General features: G+C 42.4%; 1 protein-coding gene across 16 annotated transcripts in view; it reads right to left on the bottom strand.

The window, feature by feature from the left end:
• Nucleotides 1-5,343: 5,343 nt before the first annotated feature.
• LOC307056054 (WASH complex subunit 2A-like) overlaps nt 5,344-19,549 on the bottom strand; it is a gene marked incomplete at its 5' end in the record, with an annotated part of 57,126 nt that continues 42,920 nt past the window's right edge. For 4 of the 16 annotated variants that reach the window (XM_079708503.1, XM_079708506.1, XM_079708507.1 and 1 more), the window contains 9 exons: nt 5,344-5,704; nt 7,429-7,606; nt 8,417-9,034; nt 10,684-10,896; nt 12,291-12,413; nt 12,968-13,048; nt 13,177-13,305; nt 15,152-15,334; nt 17,027-17,182. In XM_079708503.1, coding sequence (XP_079564629.1) covers nt 5,565-5,704; nt 7,429-7,606; nt 8,417-9,034; nt 10,684-10,896; nt 12,291-12,413; nt 12,968-13,048; nt 13,177-13,305; nt 15,152-15,334; nt 17,027-17,182 — 1,821 coding nt within the window. In that variant the 3' untranslated portion in view covers nt 5,344-5,564. Of the gene's footprint in view, nt 5,705-7,428; nt 7,607-8,416; nt 9,035-10,683; nt 10,897-11,247; nt 11,311-12,290; nt 12,414-12,967; nt 13,049-13,176; nt 13,306-15,151; nt 15,335-17,026; nt 17,183-19,549 lie in introns of all 16 variants that reach the window. The other 12 variants (XM_079708495.1, XM_079708505.1, XM_079708510.1 and 9 more) reach the window with 7 other exon arrangements.

Raw genomic sequence — 19,549 nt, 5'->3', positions numbered from 1 at the left:
ATTCCATCCAAAAACAACAGAATACACTTTCTTCTCAAGTGCTCATGGAACATTCTCCAGGAAAGACTCATATCTTGGGTCACAAATCAAGCCTTGGTAAATTTAAGAAAATTGAAATTGTATCAAGTATCTTTTCTGACCACAATGCTATAAGACTAGATGTCTACTACAGGAAAAAAAAACTGTAAAAAATACAAACACATGGAGGCTAAACAATACACTCTTAAATAACCAAGAGATCACTGAAGAACACCATACACAAAAATAAACTCAAAATGGATTAAAGACCTAAATGTAAAACTAGACACTATAAAACTCTTAGAGGAAAACATAGGCAGAACACTCTATGACATAAATCACAGCAAGATCCTTTTTGACCCACCTCCTAGAGAAATGGAAATAAAAACAAAAATAAACACATGGGACCTAATGAGACTTAAAAGCTTTTGCACAGCAAAGGAAACCATAAACAAGACGAAAAGACAACCCTCAGAATGGGAGAAAATATTTTCAAATGAAGCAACAGACAAAGGATTAATCTCCAAAATTTACAAGCAACTCATGCAGCTCAATATCAAAAAAACACAACCCAATCCAAAACTGGGCAGAAGACCTAAGTAGACATTTCTCCAAAGAAGATATACAGATTGCCAACAAACACATGAAAGGATGCTCAACATCACTAATCATTAGAGAAATGCAAATCAAAACTACAATGAGGTATCACCTCACACCAGTCAGAATGGCCACCATCAAAAAATCTATAAACAATAAATCCTGGAGAGGGTGTGGAGAAAAGGGAACCCTCTTGCATTGTTGGTGGGAATGTAAATTGATACAGCCACTATGGAGAACAGTATGGAGGTTCCTTTAAAAACTAAAAATCGAGCTACCATACAACCCAACAATCCCACTACTGGGCATATACCCTGAGAAAACCATAATTCAAAAAGTCATGTACCACAGTGTTCACTGCAGCTCTATTTACAATAGCCAGGACATGGAAGCAACCGAAGTGTCCATCAACCGATGAATAGATAAAGATGTGGCACATATATACAATGGAATATTACTCAGCCATAAAAAGAAACGATATTGAGTTATTTGTAGTGAGGTGGATGGACCTAGAGTCTGTCATACAGAGTGAAGTAAGTCAGAAAGAAAAACAAATACCGTATGCTAAACATATATATGGAATTTTAAAAAAAAAGGTTCTGACGAACCTAGGGACATGTCAGGAATAAAGACGCAGATGTAGAGAATGGACTTGAGGACACGGAGAGGGGGAAGGGGAAGCTGGGACGAAGTGAGAGAGTGGCATGGACATATATACACTACCAAATGTAAAATAGATAGCTAGTGGGAAGCAGCCGCATAGCACAGGGAGATCAGCTCGGTGCTTTGTGACCACCTAGAGGGGTGGGACAGGGAGGGTGGGAGGGAGACGCAAGAGGGAGGGGGTATGGCGATATATGTATATGTATAGCTGATTCACTTTGTTATAAAGCAGAAACTAACACACCATTGTAAAGCAATTATACTCCACTAAAGATGTTAAAAAAAAAAAAGATCTTGGGGAAAAAAGAGTAATTGCATCAGAAAACGTTTCTAAATCAATTTCCAAAACATTTCTCTCCTCCCTTCTGAAAAAGTTCTTAAAACACAACCATCAAAGATGAAAGGGAAGTTAAAGACAGGTAATGCGATAACAGTGCTGAATAACTAATTTCAGTAACTCGGAATCAGCTTTATCCTCTGTTGTAAAGAACAGCCATATAAGAGCATTTCTTTTAAACTCTTCCTCCGACCTAAAGGGAGCCAGCATGTTATGCAGTCCTTAAAAATACCAACTCTTAATGAACCGTTTTTACTAAAGCCTGGAAATATACCTAAGTTTTAAATACAAGCTTCAGATTTGTATCCACCACATCATGTACCTAAACTCTGAAATCAATTTCCTAGCGGGACTGTGAAATCCTTCGGAGTCAACGCCTCCTCGATCCTTCAGTGTTAGACACTTGAAGAGAACGGAGTCACCTGCGCAGCCCATGTTCCCCCAGGATAAACTCTGGCTACCCAGGCGCACGGGCCAGATCAGGAGGGCAGCAGTCAGGCTCCGCGTCAGAATCCGCGACTCGGAGGGCAGCACCTGTCGGGCGGGGCGGGGCACCCCGCGTCGCGCTCGCAGAGGGACGGAAAGTGGAGGCTGTCTCCTCCGCGAAGGCGGCCCGCCGCGCCGGTATCGGGGCAGCGGCGGCGACGGAGGGGGCGAGGCCAGGAGGCCAGCGACGGCAGCGCGGCCCGGCTCACCGGCCCGCGGCCCTAGGCACCCTCCCCATCCGGCCCGCTTGCCCTCACCGGCTCTCGTCCACTCCCTCGCCTGCCCGCAGGCCCGTAAGGAGGTGCGGCCCCGCGAGCGACGCTGCGGCAGGTACCGAAGAGCAACGCTCAGTGGTCGCCGCGCCCCCGCCCCTTTGTGACACCGCGTACCAATCGCTCGCCGGTGCTCGCGTCGCCCTCCAATCAGCGAGGCGGGGGCGGGGGCGGGACCTGTCCGCCGGACGCCTGCGGATGCGCGGGAGCCGGGGCTTCTTTTGCGTTCGGTGGTGGTTGTTGATTAGGAGAGGCCCGGATGTTAATTCTGTATTACTAACAGTGACCTGTTGACTAGGGCCGAAGCGGGCGGGCTGGAGACCAGTCGCACAGGCTTCCGGGAACGGTGGGGTTGGCCTGTGGCCTAAGGAGAGTATGGACAGCACCCTCCCTGAGACCAACCTAAGGCGCTCTTAGAGGTGCCCGACGTACTATGGGGATAGTCCCCGTCGATGGCCTTTCCAGAGCCTGTGCACTTCTAGTGAGGTCCAGGCCGGCCTGCCTTAAACAAATCACTCTTCCTGCGCTTTACTGACCCCTAACGTTTCTGGTCTCACGTACCTCATCTGAAACATGGGGACACTGCCATGCCTGGTTGAAAGCAAGGGCGAAAGCAAACAAGCTCTGTAGATCTTATCCATTTATTCCTCATCCAATTTACTGAGAATTGTAGAGTTGAAATTGAGTGGGTACCTTGGGTTGTCAAATCGCAGCGTCGGCTATGCCCAGCCACCCTTTTTTTTTTTTCTCCAGTTCTAATTACCAAGCTGTTGAGCTCAGGTGCACAACATAACAGACAACACAAACCTTCCAGCCTGACATGGGCCCCCATTGCTTCTTTTTATCTTCATTTCCTGTAGGTGTTCTAAATCCAAGGCTTACGGATTTTCCAGCCCTCCTGGCCTACTATTTTACTAGGTGGATTACTTAACTGACAATGAACAGTAATCTCCCTCTCACTGCAGCTTCACTTATCTTGTGACTCAGAGGAACCAGTCTAAAATGAACCCCAATGCCTAATCTCCATTGCCTGTCCCTTCTTACTTCCCTCTGAGACCCCACCCACCAAATTATCTCCATAATTCAACAAACCACTGAGTATACACTGAGGTATATGATAAGGGACTGTGCTTTCACTCATCTTCAGGCTCTCTTGCCACTGGTTCCTTCTTAAACTCTTTAATACTGAGTAGACTGGAGCCCCGTGAGGACAGAGATATGATTATTATCTTTGTATACTAAACTCTTAAATGAGTGCCTGTGATGAAATGAATCTTACTGAAGCAAAACCTTAGTTTCTAAAACCTGCCACCCCTCTCAGTCAGGGAGAACTGAGAGAAGGAGCTTTGGAGTCAGGTGGATGCGCTTAAAGCCTTGGGTTCCAACACTGGAAGCTCTGCTACCTTGGCCAGTTCATTCATTCTCGCCATCATCATCTACCATGTTTCAAGTACCAGGCAGTTAACACGGATCTTTGCATATTCTGTCCCATCACAATCCTGCAAGGTGGGTACTGAAACCCCTACTTGACAAAGAAGGAAACAGAAGCTAAGAAAGGTAAAACAATTTGCCTATACTCAAACAGCTCTAGGTGGCAGATTTAAATCTAGGTCTCAATAAAAAAATCCAAACTTGTTCCGCTAGTCCATTCTGCTTCCAGATTTTAGCCTCATCTGTGAAATGAGGACACCTATCTGGTAGAGTTAAGGAGACTGACATGAAAAGTGCCTACCATCGGACGAGTGAGTGTTAAGTTCCCTCCCCCTTTCGACCCTCTCAAAATAGCAATTTGCCTATTTTCTAACTCTATTGTCTCCTGGATTCCCTGGAATCAATCCTAATGATGGGTCAGCAGATTTGATCATTCCAAAAGAAAAACATGTTTAACAAATGCTTACTGAGTCAGATCCCACATGGGGCTCAGAGCAGGAAACTGTACACAAGTAACGTAAGGGACAGAAGGAAGATGCACTAAAGGGATAGGGAAAAGGAATAGGCAGCTAGTATGTACCCTCTTCTGCTGTTGGGTCATTCTCACAGCAGAGCTGGACAAACAGTTGATGTGTGAGAGCTATACAAAATCTCTGACTATGAGCAATTCCCAATTTAACCTTAAAAGTAACCAAGGAAGAAGTTACTGGCTTCAGAATTGGTGAAGCCAACTGGGTCTGCTTACAAGATTGTGCCATGGTTACAGATTTAATACTCATGAGCAAGATGGCACAGCACAGGAAAACAGACTAGAAGGGCAGGGGGTGAGATGGGGGTGGTGGTGATCAGCCATCCAAAATGGACAACACAGTTGTAGAACATTCCCATCAGTGCAGAGTTCTATGAAACAGTGGTGCTCTAGAAGCTGACATTTCCATCCTCAGCACTTCTTCCTACCATTATCTGGGTTCATTCTGCCTCTTTCAAAAAATAATGTAAAGCTCCAAGGAATGGAAATGGTTGCCTTAGAGCAAGAGTCAGCAAACTGTTTCTGTAAAGGGCCACAAAGAAAATATCTTAGACTCTGTAGGCCATCCAGTCTCTGACACAACCACTCAACTCTGGCATTGGAGGTAGGGTGAAAACCGCCATAGACAATACATAAATGAATGGGTATGGTTCTTTCCAATAAAACTTTATTTACAAAAACAGACAGTAGAGGACTACAGTTTGCCAAATCTTGCTTTAGTGGACCTATAGAGGCATCTTCAGAATTCAGTGGAATGAGAGAAAACCTCCTCTCCTATTACAAAGACTCATGAAGTATATAATCTCTCATCCTCTTCCTCTATCAAGTGCCCTGGTTCTAAGTTAGGGCTCCCATACATGTAGGGAAGACTCCTGGTCATCTGTCTGGCATTTGCTACCTCTGGGAGTCCCTGTCCACCCATGAAAGGCACAAATAGGTTTCTTTTCTAATGACCCTAAACCATGGCCCCACCAAGGCTAATCAAAATATGGTTAAAAAAGCAAAAACAATAACGAAACAGTGAAACATTTATTTCTGTTTGGCAGTATTAAGCATGATTAAAACCAGTACAGAAAAATACTAAGTACGTTGGGTAAGAAGTGAGCTAGCTGTTTCAGTATATGCTTTTTATAATTCAGTTAAGACAGTGAGCACAGAAGACAGCATCATTAACTCAAGGATGTAGCTGTACACTGGATGTACAAGGATGTAGAGTGTACACCTGTACACTCTACTGGCCTCCAAAGGCGTTCAAGGGATCATCAAATATGTTGGACACCTTCTGTTCAGATCTTGATTCAGGCACTGTCTGTGAAGATCGACTTTTTGGTTTGGTTGTCTTAGCCTGGATACCAGAGGAGAAGATATCATCTTTAAAAAGGAAAAAAAGAAAAAGGAAAAAAGAGTTGCTGAATAGGCAAGAAAATGGGTGCTTTTAAGATACATCTACGCAAACAACCAAAGACTCGAGTCTGACAACAGTATGGGATACCAAAAAACACTAAGATAGAGCCAAGCCTCTTAGATTCTGGTCCTGGTTCTGCTACTAAGTTTTATGATCACATACAAGTCACATTTTCTCTCTGAGCATAATTTTCTCAGCTACAAAGCTGTGTGTGTGCACATGCAGGAGAGGAAAAGTGGAAAGATAACTGAATCTCCAATCCAGCCCCTGACTTTACCATCTATGCATTATACTTATTTCTACATTCTTTTCCCACTGGGTTTTAAAAGGAAAAGGCACTAAAAATAAGCAAAGGGAAATCCAACACAGGTCACCCTCTTTCAGAATAAATGCATCTGTTTGCAGCACCTAAACGCTAAGCATGTAAGTCTTTATGACTACATTTGTGTTTAATGTTTCACTGACTCTAATGCTCCATGACTTACTTTACTCAGTAATGATAGTAACCCAGTAATGTTACTGCTAGGATTCTATTCTACTGAGATTTTAGCATGTGTACATAAAGATATGTATGTACAAATGTTAAAGATTATGGCATCATTTGTAACAGAGAAAATGGAGAAACAATCTAGATCACTCTCAATAGGCTAATGGCTAAATATAAAGCAACAGTACACAACTACTAAAAACAAGGAAGTAGATCTCTATGTACTGACATGGGAAAACACTGAAAAAATAAGTATACGTTTATATGTATACAAACCTATAATACTGTCACCATGTCTGAAAGGGGACACACCAAACTCTCAATAATAGTTACCTCTAGGGCTAGCTTTTTACTTTTTACATTTTACCAATAGTATTCATCTATTATAACATGTATTACTTTTTTTGTAATAAAGTCTCTTCTGTACCTTGTAGTGGGAAGCAGGTAGAGGCAGAACACACTTGCTTGGGGAGTCGAAAAAGTGTGGCTTTGCAGTACCAGCTTTCTCCCAGTTAACTCCAAGGTCCAGACTGGGAGAGAGGAGGTGGGGGAGTAGGAAGTGTATATGGCCTCAGCCCGAGTCCTATGCACTAACACAGGACATATCAGAAGCCCTACATTTCGGGTTATGGGGCATTTGGTTTGCCCAGTAATAAAGTAGACATTATACTATGGAGAGAAAATGAACATGTTTACAAACACAGAAGATCTTTGGTGAGAGGTAAAGTCTGAGTTACAGCCTGCTTTCCTATACAGTCCTGCTCTCCTCCTGCACTGCCCCTCCATTCTCCGAACCACTAACATTCACTCTCCAGCTAGAACTGCATCACACCCGAGGCAGCCACCTCAGCCTACTTTAGCATGTGGGGTAGTTTCTGATCCTCCTTTCATGACATCAGTGTTCAGATCTGTCATAGATGATTGGCAGGGGCCACACTAAGAAAAAAGCTAAATTATACTTGAAAGTCAAACTCTGGGCTCCTTCAACCTCCTTGATATCCATCATAACAAAACATTGTTTCACCAAAATGACTAAGCCATTTACTTATCCACCCTCAGTCTATCTCAGGAGTATATAGCAAGTCAAAGGAAACCCACTGGGGAACATTTTCCAGGAAAGGGTCAAGACAAAGGTAGCAGGAGAAATATCAAGTCGCTGAACGGTAATGACTCTCTCTGTCATGTGTAGAAAACTAAACTTACCCATATCATCGTCAAATATAGACTTAGCTTCCACTTTCTTTTTGGACTTTTCTTTTGGTTTTACAGTTAGGTCAGCAAAGATATCAATGTTATCATCCAACAAGTTGGAGTCAAATGTTCTTTCCTTCTCTCTTGTTTTTTGTGAGGCCTTCATTGCTTCTGTAGCAAATATATCATCCTTGTAAGCCAAAAAACAAGCACAACAATTTTAAATCAAGTTTTTACTTTACTACATACGCTAATTTCAACAAGTTGTAGAAATGCAAACTGCCACAGGGTTCTGGAACAGCCATGTGAGCTGCCCCTCTATCTGGAATTGCTACTCCAGATCTCTGCCTGGCATGGTCCTTCTCTTTCTTCTAGTCCCAGCTAAACCTCGAGCCGTACAGAGAACCCTTCTCTACCAGTCCTACCTGAAGGAGCACCTCCCACCCCAACCCATCACTCTGCCCCACTGCCCTGGGTTGTTTTCTTTAAGGCCCTTAACATTACCTGAAAACATTATTTATATGCGGCTCTGTCTACATCCAATTCCCCTCCCTGAGAGCTCTGGGGAGCAAAGCACTGGTCCTAGTTCACCTTGTGCTTCCACTTCCCAGATGCTCAACAAACATCTGCCCGAAGAGCGTCACTGAAGGCCTTACCGCTTGCGTTAAATCATCAGCTCCAGCCAGGGCCTGTTTCCCCAAGAACCAGAGGTTAAACACTCAAGCTGTAGAGATGCTACTTTATCTATGCTGACTGCAGCAATAGCCAGATAAAAACCATTGACTTGCATCAATGGTTATGGCCAGAAACAAAACAGAAAACCACTCTGAATAAGTTTCAGAGTTATTAATAAAAGAACCTAATTATAATTACTAAGCAAGTAGATACAGGGCAGCAACCAAACAGGTTTAAAGCAATCTATGGCTCAAATGAATCAATCAGGTATTTTCCTTAACAAAGAACCCCGCACAAAAATGTATTGTTATGTCCTATTACCTACCTCAAAAATATCTTGTGCTTTTGAGATAACATCCTGCTGACTGTTGGATTTTGACTCATTCTTCTTGCCTTTCTGGTCTGTAAAGAGATCGTCCTCATCTTCCAGGAGAGGGAAAGGATTTGTTTTCTTTGCTGGTTTTGGTTTAACAGACTGAAAGAGATCATCATCACTGCCTGCCTCACTGAGAGCAGGAAACATGGGGCTTTTTTCTTTACTTCCCCCTGCCGGGTTGGCCAGGCTGTCTGCTGCCTTCACCTTGGCTTTTCTTCTCCCCGTGGACTGAGATGCAATGCCCTTGGAAAAGATATCTCCAGAATCAAAAAGGTCATCCTCAAGAGGTTGACCCCGAGATTTCACAAAGGGGTTTCTGTCTTTCCCAAGCACAGGACCACCTGCCCAAGTTGGAATGGCAGCTGCCATGGGCTCCTCAGAGCTGTCTTCTCCACCAGCTGCCCTGGGCTGTGGCTGATGACCATCTGGTGAAATGACGCCATCTGCCAATTGTGCAATAAATTCCCTGGGGATACTCATGTCCTCAGCCTCACTGGACTCCTGGGCAGCCAACCGTCGAGCTGTGCGTGTCTGTGGTCTGCGCTTCCCTCTCACTTTGACCCGGGTCTGCAATGGCAAAAACCACACACTGACCTGATGGTTTTTTAAAAGGTGCTCAAAACTAACATAGCAAATCATCAGCAACTCAAAATACTGTTAGGTTGTCAGGTTCCCCTCAATCGAGATATCATCTAAGACAGAAGAGGTTATTTCTTAAAGATTTCCAAAGGCGTTTAATAGCTCCTAGTACTCTAAGACTCACTCTTAATCCTTCAGTGTCCCCCATTTTTGAGTCTTTTGAGGGCAATTTCTGTTCAATTTGATACAAAAGGCTTCATCTGCCACTGGAAGCCACACTGCTTGTGCCACACTGTCTTGTGTCCCACAGCACTCCCTGGACCCTTCCTTCTCTGCCCTAAGTTTATATGTGGGTATCTTTCAAAACGAGAAAGAATCAGGGGGATTCTGGCAATAAGCTTTACTGGGGGATAGCCTAAAATCAGGCTCCAGAAACAGGGAGATAAGATGATAAAGACAGAAAGGTAATCTCAGATGCTCTTTTCTTCAAGTCAACAAACACTAAATCCAAATTTTAAATACTTCACGTAAAAAAATGTGGCTTAGGAATCAGAACTTTCAATATAACCTCAAAATATGAGTCACTTATTAGCAATAATGCAGTATTTGTAATATTTTCCAACATATACCATCAAGTAGTTTTAAGAAGGCACAAGCTACTTTGGGCAAAGTACTTAACTGTACTTTGGGCAAAGTACTTAACTGTACTTTGCCTATGTCGAGGAAATTTCACGAATTATTTCAGGAACAATTTAAACTTAACAACAACAAAATAAGCTAACAGAAAAAAAAGAAAGGAGGGATGTTTTATTTTTCATAAGTAAAACAGGTTTGGAAACACTTGAAATGAATGTATTTGCAGGGTCATCCTCGGTACTGTTGATTACTCAGATAACATCTAAGATTTTTTTAGAGAAGGAAGACTGGATAGAAGAGAACCAATTGAAATAAAAGTAAAACCTCAAAGAGGTCACGGTCCATCCAGCACAAGTCCACAGTCCTATGCAACAGTGTGACAGGACGTAATTGCCACGGGATCTCAGAGAGGGAGCCCAGGGCAGGGGCAGGAGGGGAAATGTCACAGAAACTGTGAAGTTTGTGCAGAGCTGTCGATGAGGAAGAGCATTCCTGACAGAGGAAGCAGCACGAGCTGATGGCAGCAGCACGTTGGGGCACGTGTGTTTGGGGAATGGTTCCTGGTGACTGGACTTAGGCTGACAGTGTGGGGTGACTGGTGGGAAAGCTGGAAGCTTCAGTTAGCACAGACTGTAAATGACTTTAATACCAAACCAAGGAGCTTGAACATCCTCCTTTGAGCAGTAAGGAGACGGCAGAGGAAGCAAACAGTAAAGACATGATCTGCTCAGTGTTCAGAAGGCCTCCAGGTGGCAGCCAGGAGCTAGTGAGCTAGCTACTGAGCAGAATGTAAATGTAACAAAAGGCAGGCAGTGGAAGAGTGGACACAGAACTAGGGAGGTGGAAGGAGGGCAGAGAGGCTCAAGGAAAGATGAGGCGCCTCCTTCAAATAAGGAATCGGGGTCAGCCTATCGTGTGCAACTGATGAACTCGGAAGAAACATACAAACTGTTCTGGTTTTAAAAAAAAAGCAGGCAAGCAAGCAAAGGTGGTTTCATCACCTTGTTCACACTGTGTAAGGTGTCTGCCTGAGCTGGAAGGTCAAAACTCACGCCGGCCTCCCCACTCCCGGGAAGAGTGGGCATACTTTCCAGACTGTGGATTCTCCCAGGTTCAGACGAAGGAACACCCAATTCTGGCAAAACAGACTTCATTCCAGAGATCTGGGGAGCCGCTGTAGGCAGCAAGGCTGCTGGGTTAATTGCTAAATTTGCCTAAAGAAGAAAAATGAAACTTACTCTATGTTTTCTTAAACACAACAGTCTACTCTTATTACTGTGACACATGACGAAAGACTTGGTGTATGTAATATATAGTACGAGAGGAGAAAGAGAAAGGCAGGGAAGTCTCCTGATCTAGTCTTAGAATTAAAACAGAGGGCTATACCCCTGTGCCCACCACAGGACCAAAGAAGAGATGTTACAGACGCAGCACACAGGAAGCAACAACCAGAGGGTGGGGAAGAGATGAGAAAATGCCTGGCAGCAGCTGACAAAAGGAAAACCCAAGAAAGTTTACAGATGCCACAAGGCAGGCAATGAAGGTTCCAGACACGTTATAATTACTTGAATTTTCCAGATCCAAGGGGATGGCTCTTTGGTTTTAAATGGAGCGGGACCTGGTGAGTCCTGTGTGAAATTACATTCAGTTAAAAATCCATTGGGGAAATAGAAAAGTGTCTCTTGGATTACACATATGCCTGAAAATAAATCTGTGATGGAACAAAGCTGTTGGTTTCTATAATTCTATAATGGAAAAGGCATTAAAATCTCTCCTGGGGCCTCAAAACATTTCACTAACATTACTTCATTTGTGCTTCCTTATCTGATGTGTAAGTGGAAGGCTGTAAGACCACACATGGAGGAAAGGGAGACAAAGATATGGATAAGATTCATAAGAATTATATTGTATCAGGGCCCCAAAATTGGACCAGCTGAAAACATGACAATGTTGGTTATCTCACACAGCAAATATTACAGAGCACACAGAAATTCACCCAAGCCTAATGCACTAGTTCTAGAAGCAAAAGAAGCTGAGACTTGAGCCGCTGGAGATGTGTGAGTCCTAGTGCCTCATTTTCACAGCTCAGAACACTGAGGTCTCAATGAGACATCCGGGGACAGCTGTAAGCCAGGACCAGAACTCACTGTCTAGCCCTGCTCTGCCTTCAGGAGGAGCGCCACAGAGAAGACTGCTGAGGATGGAGGCCTAATAGCAATGATCTCAGAAGACATAACACAGAGAGGGAATCAAGAAAGTGGATATAATTCATATTTAATTCTAATGGAACCCTACTCCAAGGTAGCCCAAAGGGAGAAATGGAGTTCTAGTGGGAAGATCTTAATCCTGCCTTAACTCTATCTTGGAATCGAATTTGCAGGTATTCCAAAAGTAATAATGATAAGTATAGATTCATGGAACCAGTGTGGAGTGAGGAGAGGAGAACTGAGCAGGGGTTAAAAAAAAAAGTAAACAAAGGGAGGTAGTCCTAGTTGTTATTTCCTCCTTAATTAAGAGAACTCTGAATGACCCCGGGTCTGCATGATCCAATTAAACTATACTACAATGCAAACAAGAGCTGAAAGTCCTTAAAGAGATCAGTTCTAACCTGAGGTGTTTCCGATTTCCATATGCCTTTTTCTTTGATACCTGGAGTGGATTCAGGATGTTTCTGGTTCTTGAAAGAGGAAACAGAGTGGTCTTTTTTCACTACCTTCTTCTTTTCTGGAATCTTCAAAAGCAAAGAATATCCAAAGTCTGTCAAGTATCTTAGAAATTTTAAGGAAAAGTCATAATGCAAAAAGAGAAAATAGCTTCTGACTTTTAAAAGTCATTTCATAAATGAGGGTTGAACAAACAAATTTAAAGGCAGCATTTTAGAAACAGAGTTCTAAAGACCAGGCGTGCTCTCAGTGATAAAGAGAAAACAGAGAGTACTTAAAAGTCTACTGGGGAAGGGAGGGAAATGACACACATGGCCTAACACTCAGATTTACAGCTTTGCACCTGAAAGGCATGAATATTTTGTCACCATATCATATGTACTGGTCTTTCAATGAACAACTTAAAAATCAAACAGGTTTGTAAAACGGTAAGAGAGCCTGGGTTAGTTAATAGTTTAACGTTAGGAAACATAAGATGGAGACAACCTGAACACTGTCATGAGCACGTCATTTGCTGTTCATTTACTAGTGAGCATTTTCCTTAGTCACATTAAGGGGACATTCATTTCCTTTCCCAGAAGCCTTCCTACACACCACAGTATTGAGAACAAAAGTCTGATACCAAAGGATGCGACTTGGCAGAGCTGAAAAGATCATCATCTTCATCATCCCCAAACAGGCTCCCAACACTTGGTTCTAACAACTAGAATAGAAAAAACTTAAATTCAATATCCAAAACAAAAACAATTTACAAAGAGAGTCAGGTGAGCTACAGAGACAATATTTAACATAATAACAAAGCTATGACATGGAGAACCATTTGGAACTGACCCTGTTTTTTTTGGTGCCGGAGAAAAGGTCAACGTCTGGGTCATTGTCCTTCTGAAGCTTGCGACTAAAAAGGAGCTCTTCATCCTGAAAGACACCTGTGCTCTTGGGGTGGGCATTAGGATCAGGACTCTAGGAAAAAAAGAGGGAAGTTCATGTATTTTAGACTCCTAGGGTTTTACCTCAAGGAAATAATATACAGCTACAAAGATGAAACAACAAAGATATTCCTGGCTCTGTTTATAGTGGCTAAAGGTTGGACACAGCCTGAGTGCCCATCAGAAGGGGAATGACAGTGTCACATAATGGAATACTTGGGAGATACTAAGAACAGTGGAGAATATATTTACAAAAACAGATAACATATACATAATCTGGAAAGATCATCTTTCAAACTTTGTGTAGTAACTGAATCTGAACTGTTTATTTAAAAAACAATCCTTAGTTCCATACTGAGAAACATTTTAGGGGTGAAAACACATAAAGTTAAACAAGTTCTCTCCATCTCATGCCCAAAGGGAAGAATGAGACAGCAGCTGACTTAATACCAGAAACTACACAGAGTGGTCAAAGCACATATCCCTAACTTCTACTTACCAGCATCTTAGGTCAAAGAGCTGGCACGGGTGTCATCAGCCAACCTTCCCCTATGCCCATCCACCTTCCACCCCACTACCTTCAGATTCCAAACAAGTTCTTTCTGTTTGCTAGGGTATCTGACATTTGAAAGTTACTATCACATTACTCGGTTTGATACTATAATGCCCCAGACTTGACATTTTAAAATTCTTCCCTTTCTTTAGTATCACAACCACAGACAGAAACAAAAAAACTCACTTCTGACAAAATGTGTCACATTAAAAATTAACTAATAATTATTATTGATTACACATAAAAATTAGTGTAACATAGCAACTAAGGTTCAAAGTTTTACAACCATGAAAATCATATACAAAATCAAACACAGTAAGAGACTGGAAGAAAATATAGCAAATTATTCATATTCACTGTGTGTAGCTCTCATTTATAAATGGGGCTATCCTACTGGTATAATAAGAAAATTCATAAAACGTTTGTTGTAAATATCAACATGGACTATATCCTCAGTTTGATTTACAAAAAATTATTGGCAATCTATGGCCCATCGCCTGTTTTCTCTTTTTTAATACTTCTATTGAGATAAAATTCACCTATTTAAAGTGTGTAACTCAATGGTTTATAATATATTCACAAAGCTGTGCAAATACCACCACAATCTAAATTTAGAACATTCTCATCATGCCATAAAGAACCTCCAAACCTACTAGCAGTCACTCTCCATTCCTGTCCACCTCTTTCCCCAGACCCAGGCAACCACTGATCTACTTTCTCTATGGATTTGCCTATTCAAGACATTTCAAATAAATGAATTCATACATAATGTGTTTGTCACTAGCTTCTTTCATTCAGCATGTTTTCAAGGTTCATCTATGTTGTACCATGTATCAGTAATTCACTCTTTTTATTGCCAAATAATATTCCATTGTATGGCTAAAACACATTGTGTTTATCCATTCATCAGCTGATAGACATCTAAGTTGTTTCCATCTTTTGGCTATTATGAATAATACCTGTTGGGAACATTACATTCAAGTTTTTGTGTGAACTTATGTTTTAATTTCTCTTGGTTATATACCTAGGAGTGGAATTGCTAGGTCATGTGGTAACTCTTATATTTAAGAATCTGAGGAAGCACCAAATTGAGTTCTGAAGTGGCAGCACCATTTTACATTTCTAACAGCAATGGATGAGGGCTCCAGTTTCTTAACATCGTCACCGACACTTGGCCATTATCAAAAAAAAAGTCAACAAGTGATGGTAAGAATGTGAAGAAGCTGGAACCCTCCATTCTTCAGCAACTCACATCACAGAACTGACACCGTGAAATGAGACTCTTTTATCCTTCTAAAGATTTGAACCTTTACAGCTTTTTGCTCACCTTTCCTACTTCTTTCTTCGGAGCTTGGAAGCTGTTTTGATCTTCTGTTTTATCCTCTTCCTCATCAAATAAGCTAAGAACAGTTTTGGTTCTAGTTTTAGTTCCTCTGTCCAATGGGGATGATGCAGAAAATAAATCAGAATGCTTGGCTGCTTCCTGAGTAGATACATTCAGAGATCCTTCCTGAAAATGGAAATAGTAAGGAAAAAAAAATGAGTAACACCTGGAAACAAAAATTCTATTGTGGGGCCTCCCAAGCTCCTCATTAATTCAGTAACTGTCACACCTGCATGTTTCAGGGCATGACAGCTAATCACACCTACTCCCAGGTAACAAAACACTCAGGCCAATTCTTGATTGGCCACTCCAATGGAGAGTCTAGTACAGATAATTCATAATCAAAGATGATTTTTTCCAATCAGTTTAAAGCCTATATTTATAACTCCTTCCAACCAAGATACATATATATCAGTTATAACCCTGAGCCACATAGGTTGCTCATGAGCTATAAATAACTTTGAAGTCACAGGTATGATACAAATGCCAATCACTGGAAATGGATCATATATTTCCTAGTATTTAACTAACACATAACTCCAAGGGAGAGGCCTAACTGACAGAATTGGACACAACTTGTAGAAGGCTTACACTGTCTTATGCAATTAGAAGAATCTCTAAAATAATCATAAAATGCAGCATTTATTCATTCAACAAGCACCACCTTTCAGGCGAGATACCATTGACTGTAAGAATCATTGTTCCTGTATGAACTGCCAAGAAACAAACAAACAAACTCCCAATTAAACATGCCATCGATTGTGAGGTGCATCCTAATTTCAAAGTGGTAAAACTATGAAGGAAATATATACTTCTTTAAAGAAAATATGTAATTTTGAAAGTGCCTACTATGTGCGAGGTAATAAGTTAAGCACCACAGATGCAATGGAAAGCAAAACAAACATGGACCCAATCCTCAAAAAGCTTATCCTCAAGCAAGGGAGACAGCAGTACAACAAGCAGCTAGAGTTCAAGGGGAAAATGGGCTACAGCAACACAGAAAAGGTCACATTGAAACAACAGGAAGAGAATGTCACACAGTGATTCAGGTATAGGTAAAATGTTTGCATCACTGTAGTGCCAAGAAGCCTCGACAGGAAAAGTATATGCAACATTCTTCACGTAGGCCCTAGAAGAGAGAGTAAACCTAGATAGCTGAACACACACAAGTACGGGAGTAGGAGAAAAGTTAGAAAAAAAGAAAAAGTAGACAGAGACTGAAAGAACTGCTGATTCCCAGATGCAGCCAGCAGCCTTATCCACAGGCCTCCTGCAGAAGAGGACAGCCCGCCCAGGAGAAGAAAGCCAAATTTCACTTCACTCTGTAATTCACAGCCAACATCAACTAAATGTAAAAGATTGGTAAACTAAAATCTTCTTAAAGCTGTCATTGTAATTTAAGTACAGGTGGGACTAGAAGAGAGCAAGGGGAAACAGACTACGGAGAAGAGAGCCAGTCAGAAAGAACAGACGTGCAGAGAGAAAACCGAAAGGAAAAATGAGATGAGACAGAGAAAGGCAAAATGGACACTGACACAATGACCATAATAATGTAAAATGGGAAAAATGCACATCACTGTGTGCGCACATATGCCTAGAAAAGAGATGGAGAGGCAAGAGCAATGCTGAAGGTCTCCCTGAAAGGCAGGATCACAGATTTCCTTCTTCATACTTTTCAGTGTTTTCAAAAATTTCAACAAATGAGCCGTTTGCTTTCTGTGGTAGAAAAATGTAAGGGTATGTGTGTGCGTGTGTGGGTTTTACAAGAACACGTGACAGACAAAAATATCAGATTATACAAGAAAAAAAAAAGTCCACCTTTCCTGACTCCTCAGCCGCACTAGTTCTCCCAAATTCTGACGACTCTTTGGCACTCTCAGCCTTCTTAGCCACCGGTTTCACTTCCAACCGTGCCTCCTTCTCTTCTTCATCACTGAACAGCAGAGGTGGTATGTCAGGGACAGTCTCTTTTTTCTATCAGAAGAAGAATAAATGACATCCTCAAAAACAAACAAACAAAACGTGTGCCTGACGAGCATGGCAATGTATAGAACAAGCCAGAAGCACAGTCCTCTTTAAGGCATTAGCTAAACTTTGGGGTCGGGAGACACAGGACAGGACAGTGAAGGGGGCACAAACAGGGAGAAGCAATACCACCACTACCTCAGACTTGCAGACAGTTTCTGCCACCACAAGGTCTGCACCTATCTCCTTGCATCTGTTAACTCCTTGTGTGCGCCATGGCTTAGATCCTAACCTCTGCCACCCAATCATTAGTCTCACCTCTCTGCCTCCCTCCCCTTACCTTTCAGCTGTATGACATCATCCAGAGCTGTCTTGCTAAAACACCCACCAGATTACTTCATCTCCCACCCCAAACCTGCGCTGTGTGCATTAAGCAAATGCTAAACATGACAATCAACTGGCCCCTCTTTATGACCCTCATCCATCTGCACCTCATCAACCTTCACTATTCCTTAAACCTTTTGTAAACTTCCACACTTCCACGCTTGATCTGCACTGTCTAGAGAAACAAATCCTCCTCATTTTTCAAGCAAGGCCCAGCTCTGATGTCACCCATGAAGGTTTTCCTGTTCTCTTCAGTAAGTATCAGGTGCTTCATTGATAAGAATATTTATGTCTATACCTAGCCCTTACTATACTTTCCTCCTAATTTACATTAATAGCTATTGTACATCTCTTTGTCCACTCATTTGAAAGGATCCTGCAGTATATTTCCACAGCCAGTCACGGTGTTTTATATCAAGCAGGTGCTCAGCCCAAGTTTGTGAGCACTTTGCCCCATCTCTCATCTGTTCCTTACCTGGGAGGCAGGGACTTCAGAGATTAAGAAACTGAGGTCACTGACTTGCCCAGAGTTATTGGCATCCTTGAGGCAAGTGACTTATCAAAAATGCTTGAGGGGCTTCCCTGGTGGCACAGTGGTTGAGAGTCCACCTGCCGATGCAGGGGATACGGGTTCGTGCCCCGGTCCGGGAAGATCCCACATGCCGCGAAGCGGCTGGGCCCGTGAGCCATGGCCGCTGAGCCTGCGCGTCCGGAGCCTGTGCTCTGCAACGGGAGAGGCCACAGCAGTGAGAGGCACGTGTACAGCCAAAAAAAAAAAAAAAAAAAAAAGCTTGAGATGGGGCTTCCCTGGTGGCGCAGTGGTTGAGAGTCCACCTGCCAATGAAGGCGATGCGGGTTCGTGCCCCGGTCCGGGGGGATCCCACATGCCGCGGAGCGGCTGGGGCTGTGGGCTATGGCTGCTGAGCCTGTGCGTCTGGAGCCTGTGCTCCACAACGGAATAGGCCACAGCAGTGAGAGGCCCGTGTAATGCAAAAAAAAAAAAAAAGCTTGAGAGAAAAGCAGTAACTCTATCCCACTAACTAGACTAGATGATATGAGGAAGTAAGCTTTGAAGCAATATCTAAATCGAGTTAGGTAGACAAGTTTGGGAAACTAAAGAAGAACATGACTGACTATGATAGAAAAAACTATGAATAAATAAGAAGAATAAGGTAAGCAAATTTTTAGTTATTGTTAGAAAATGGTCCTTAAAGTGCATCATCATTACAACTTGAAATAAAAGACTGGAAACCCACAAAAGAGTTTCAAAAGAAATAAAACAAAACCAAAGTGATCAAAGGAAAAAATTTTTGTGGGATGTGCCGGACTCACTGAAAACTATATGTAATGTCGATGCAAGTGGATCAAGGTAAAAAACGAGACTGATGTACGGTGGACCAAATTCTCCCTTCATATAACTATGGTCCTTAAACCAAGGAAAATGCCACCCAAACTACTGATTTTAAATCTTCCTAAAGATAAGCTGACTCTTCATCTTCATTCTGAAATTAATTTCTTGATACGTTTACAGTTGAGTTGTATTTAACTTACTTTAAAATATTCTAGGATCTCTAAACAAAAAGTATATTTTATATGTTGCCTAAAGGTGATCAAATTCCACAAATGGTAAAACTCAGGGGTGCAGGTTGTTCTGCTACTTAAGATGCATATCTTTGACCTTTTGTCTTATTTAACAATCATAATTACTACAGTTTTTTTTTTTTTTTTTTTTTGTGGTACGCGGGCCTCTCCCTGTTGTGGCCTCTCCCGTTGCGGAGCACAGGCTCCAGACGCGCACGGTCAGCGGCCATGGCTCACGGGCCTAGCCGCTCCGCGGCATGTGGGATCCTCCCCGACCGGGGCACGAACCCGTGTCCCCTGCATCGGCAGGCGGACTCTCAACCACTGCGCCACCAGGGAAGCCCTAATTACTACAGTTTCAAAGAAGTTTTACATTTCCAGAACCTTCAAAATTCATTAGATTACTGCTCA

The sequence above is a fragment of the Hyperoodon ampullatus genome (assembly GCF_949752795.1).
Source record: "Hyperoodon ampullatus genome assembly, chromosome: 1".
NCBI classification, from domain to species: Eukaryota; Metazoa; Chordata; class Mammalia; order Artiodactyla; family Ziphiidae; genus Hyperoodon; species Hyperoodon ampullatus.
This window is presented reverse-complemented; position numbering and strand designations above follow the sequence as displayed.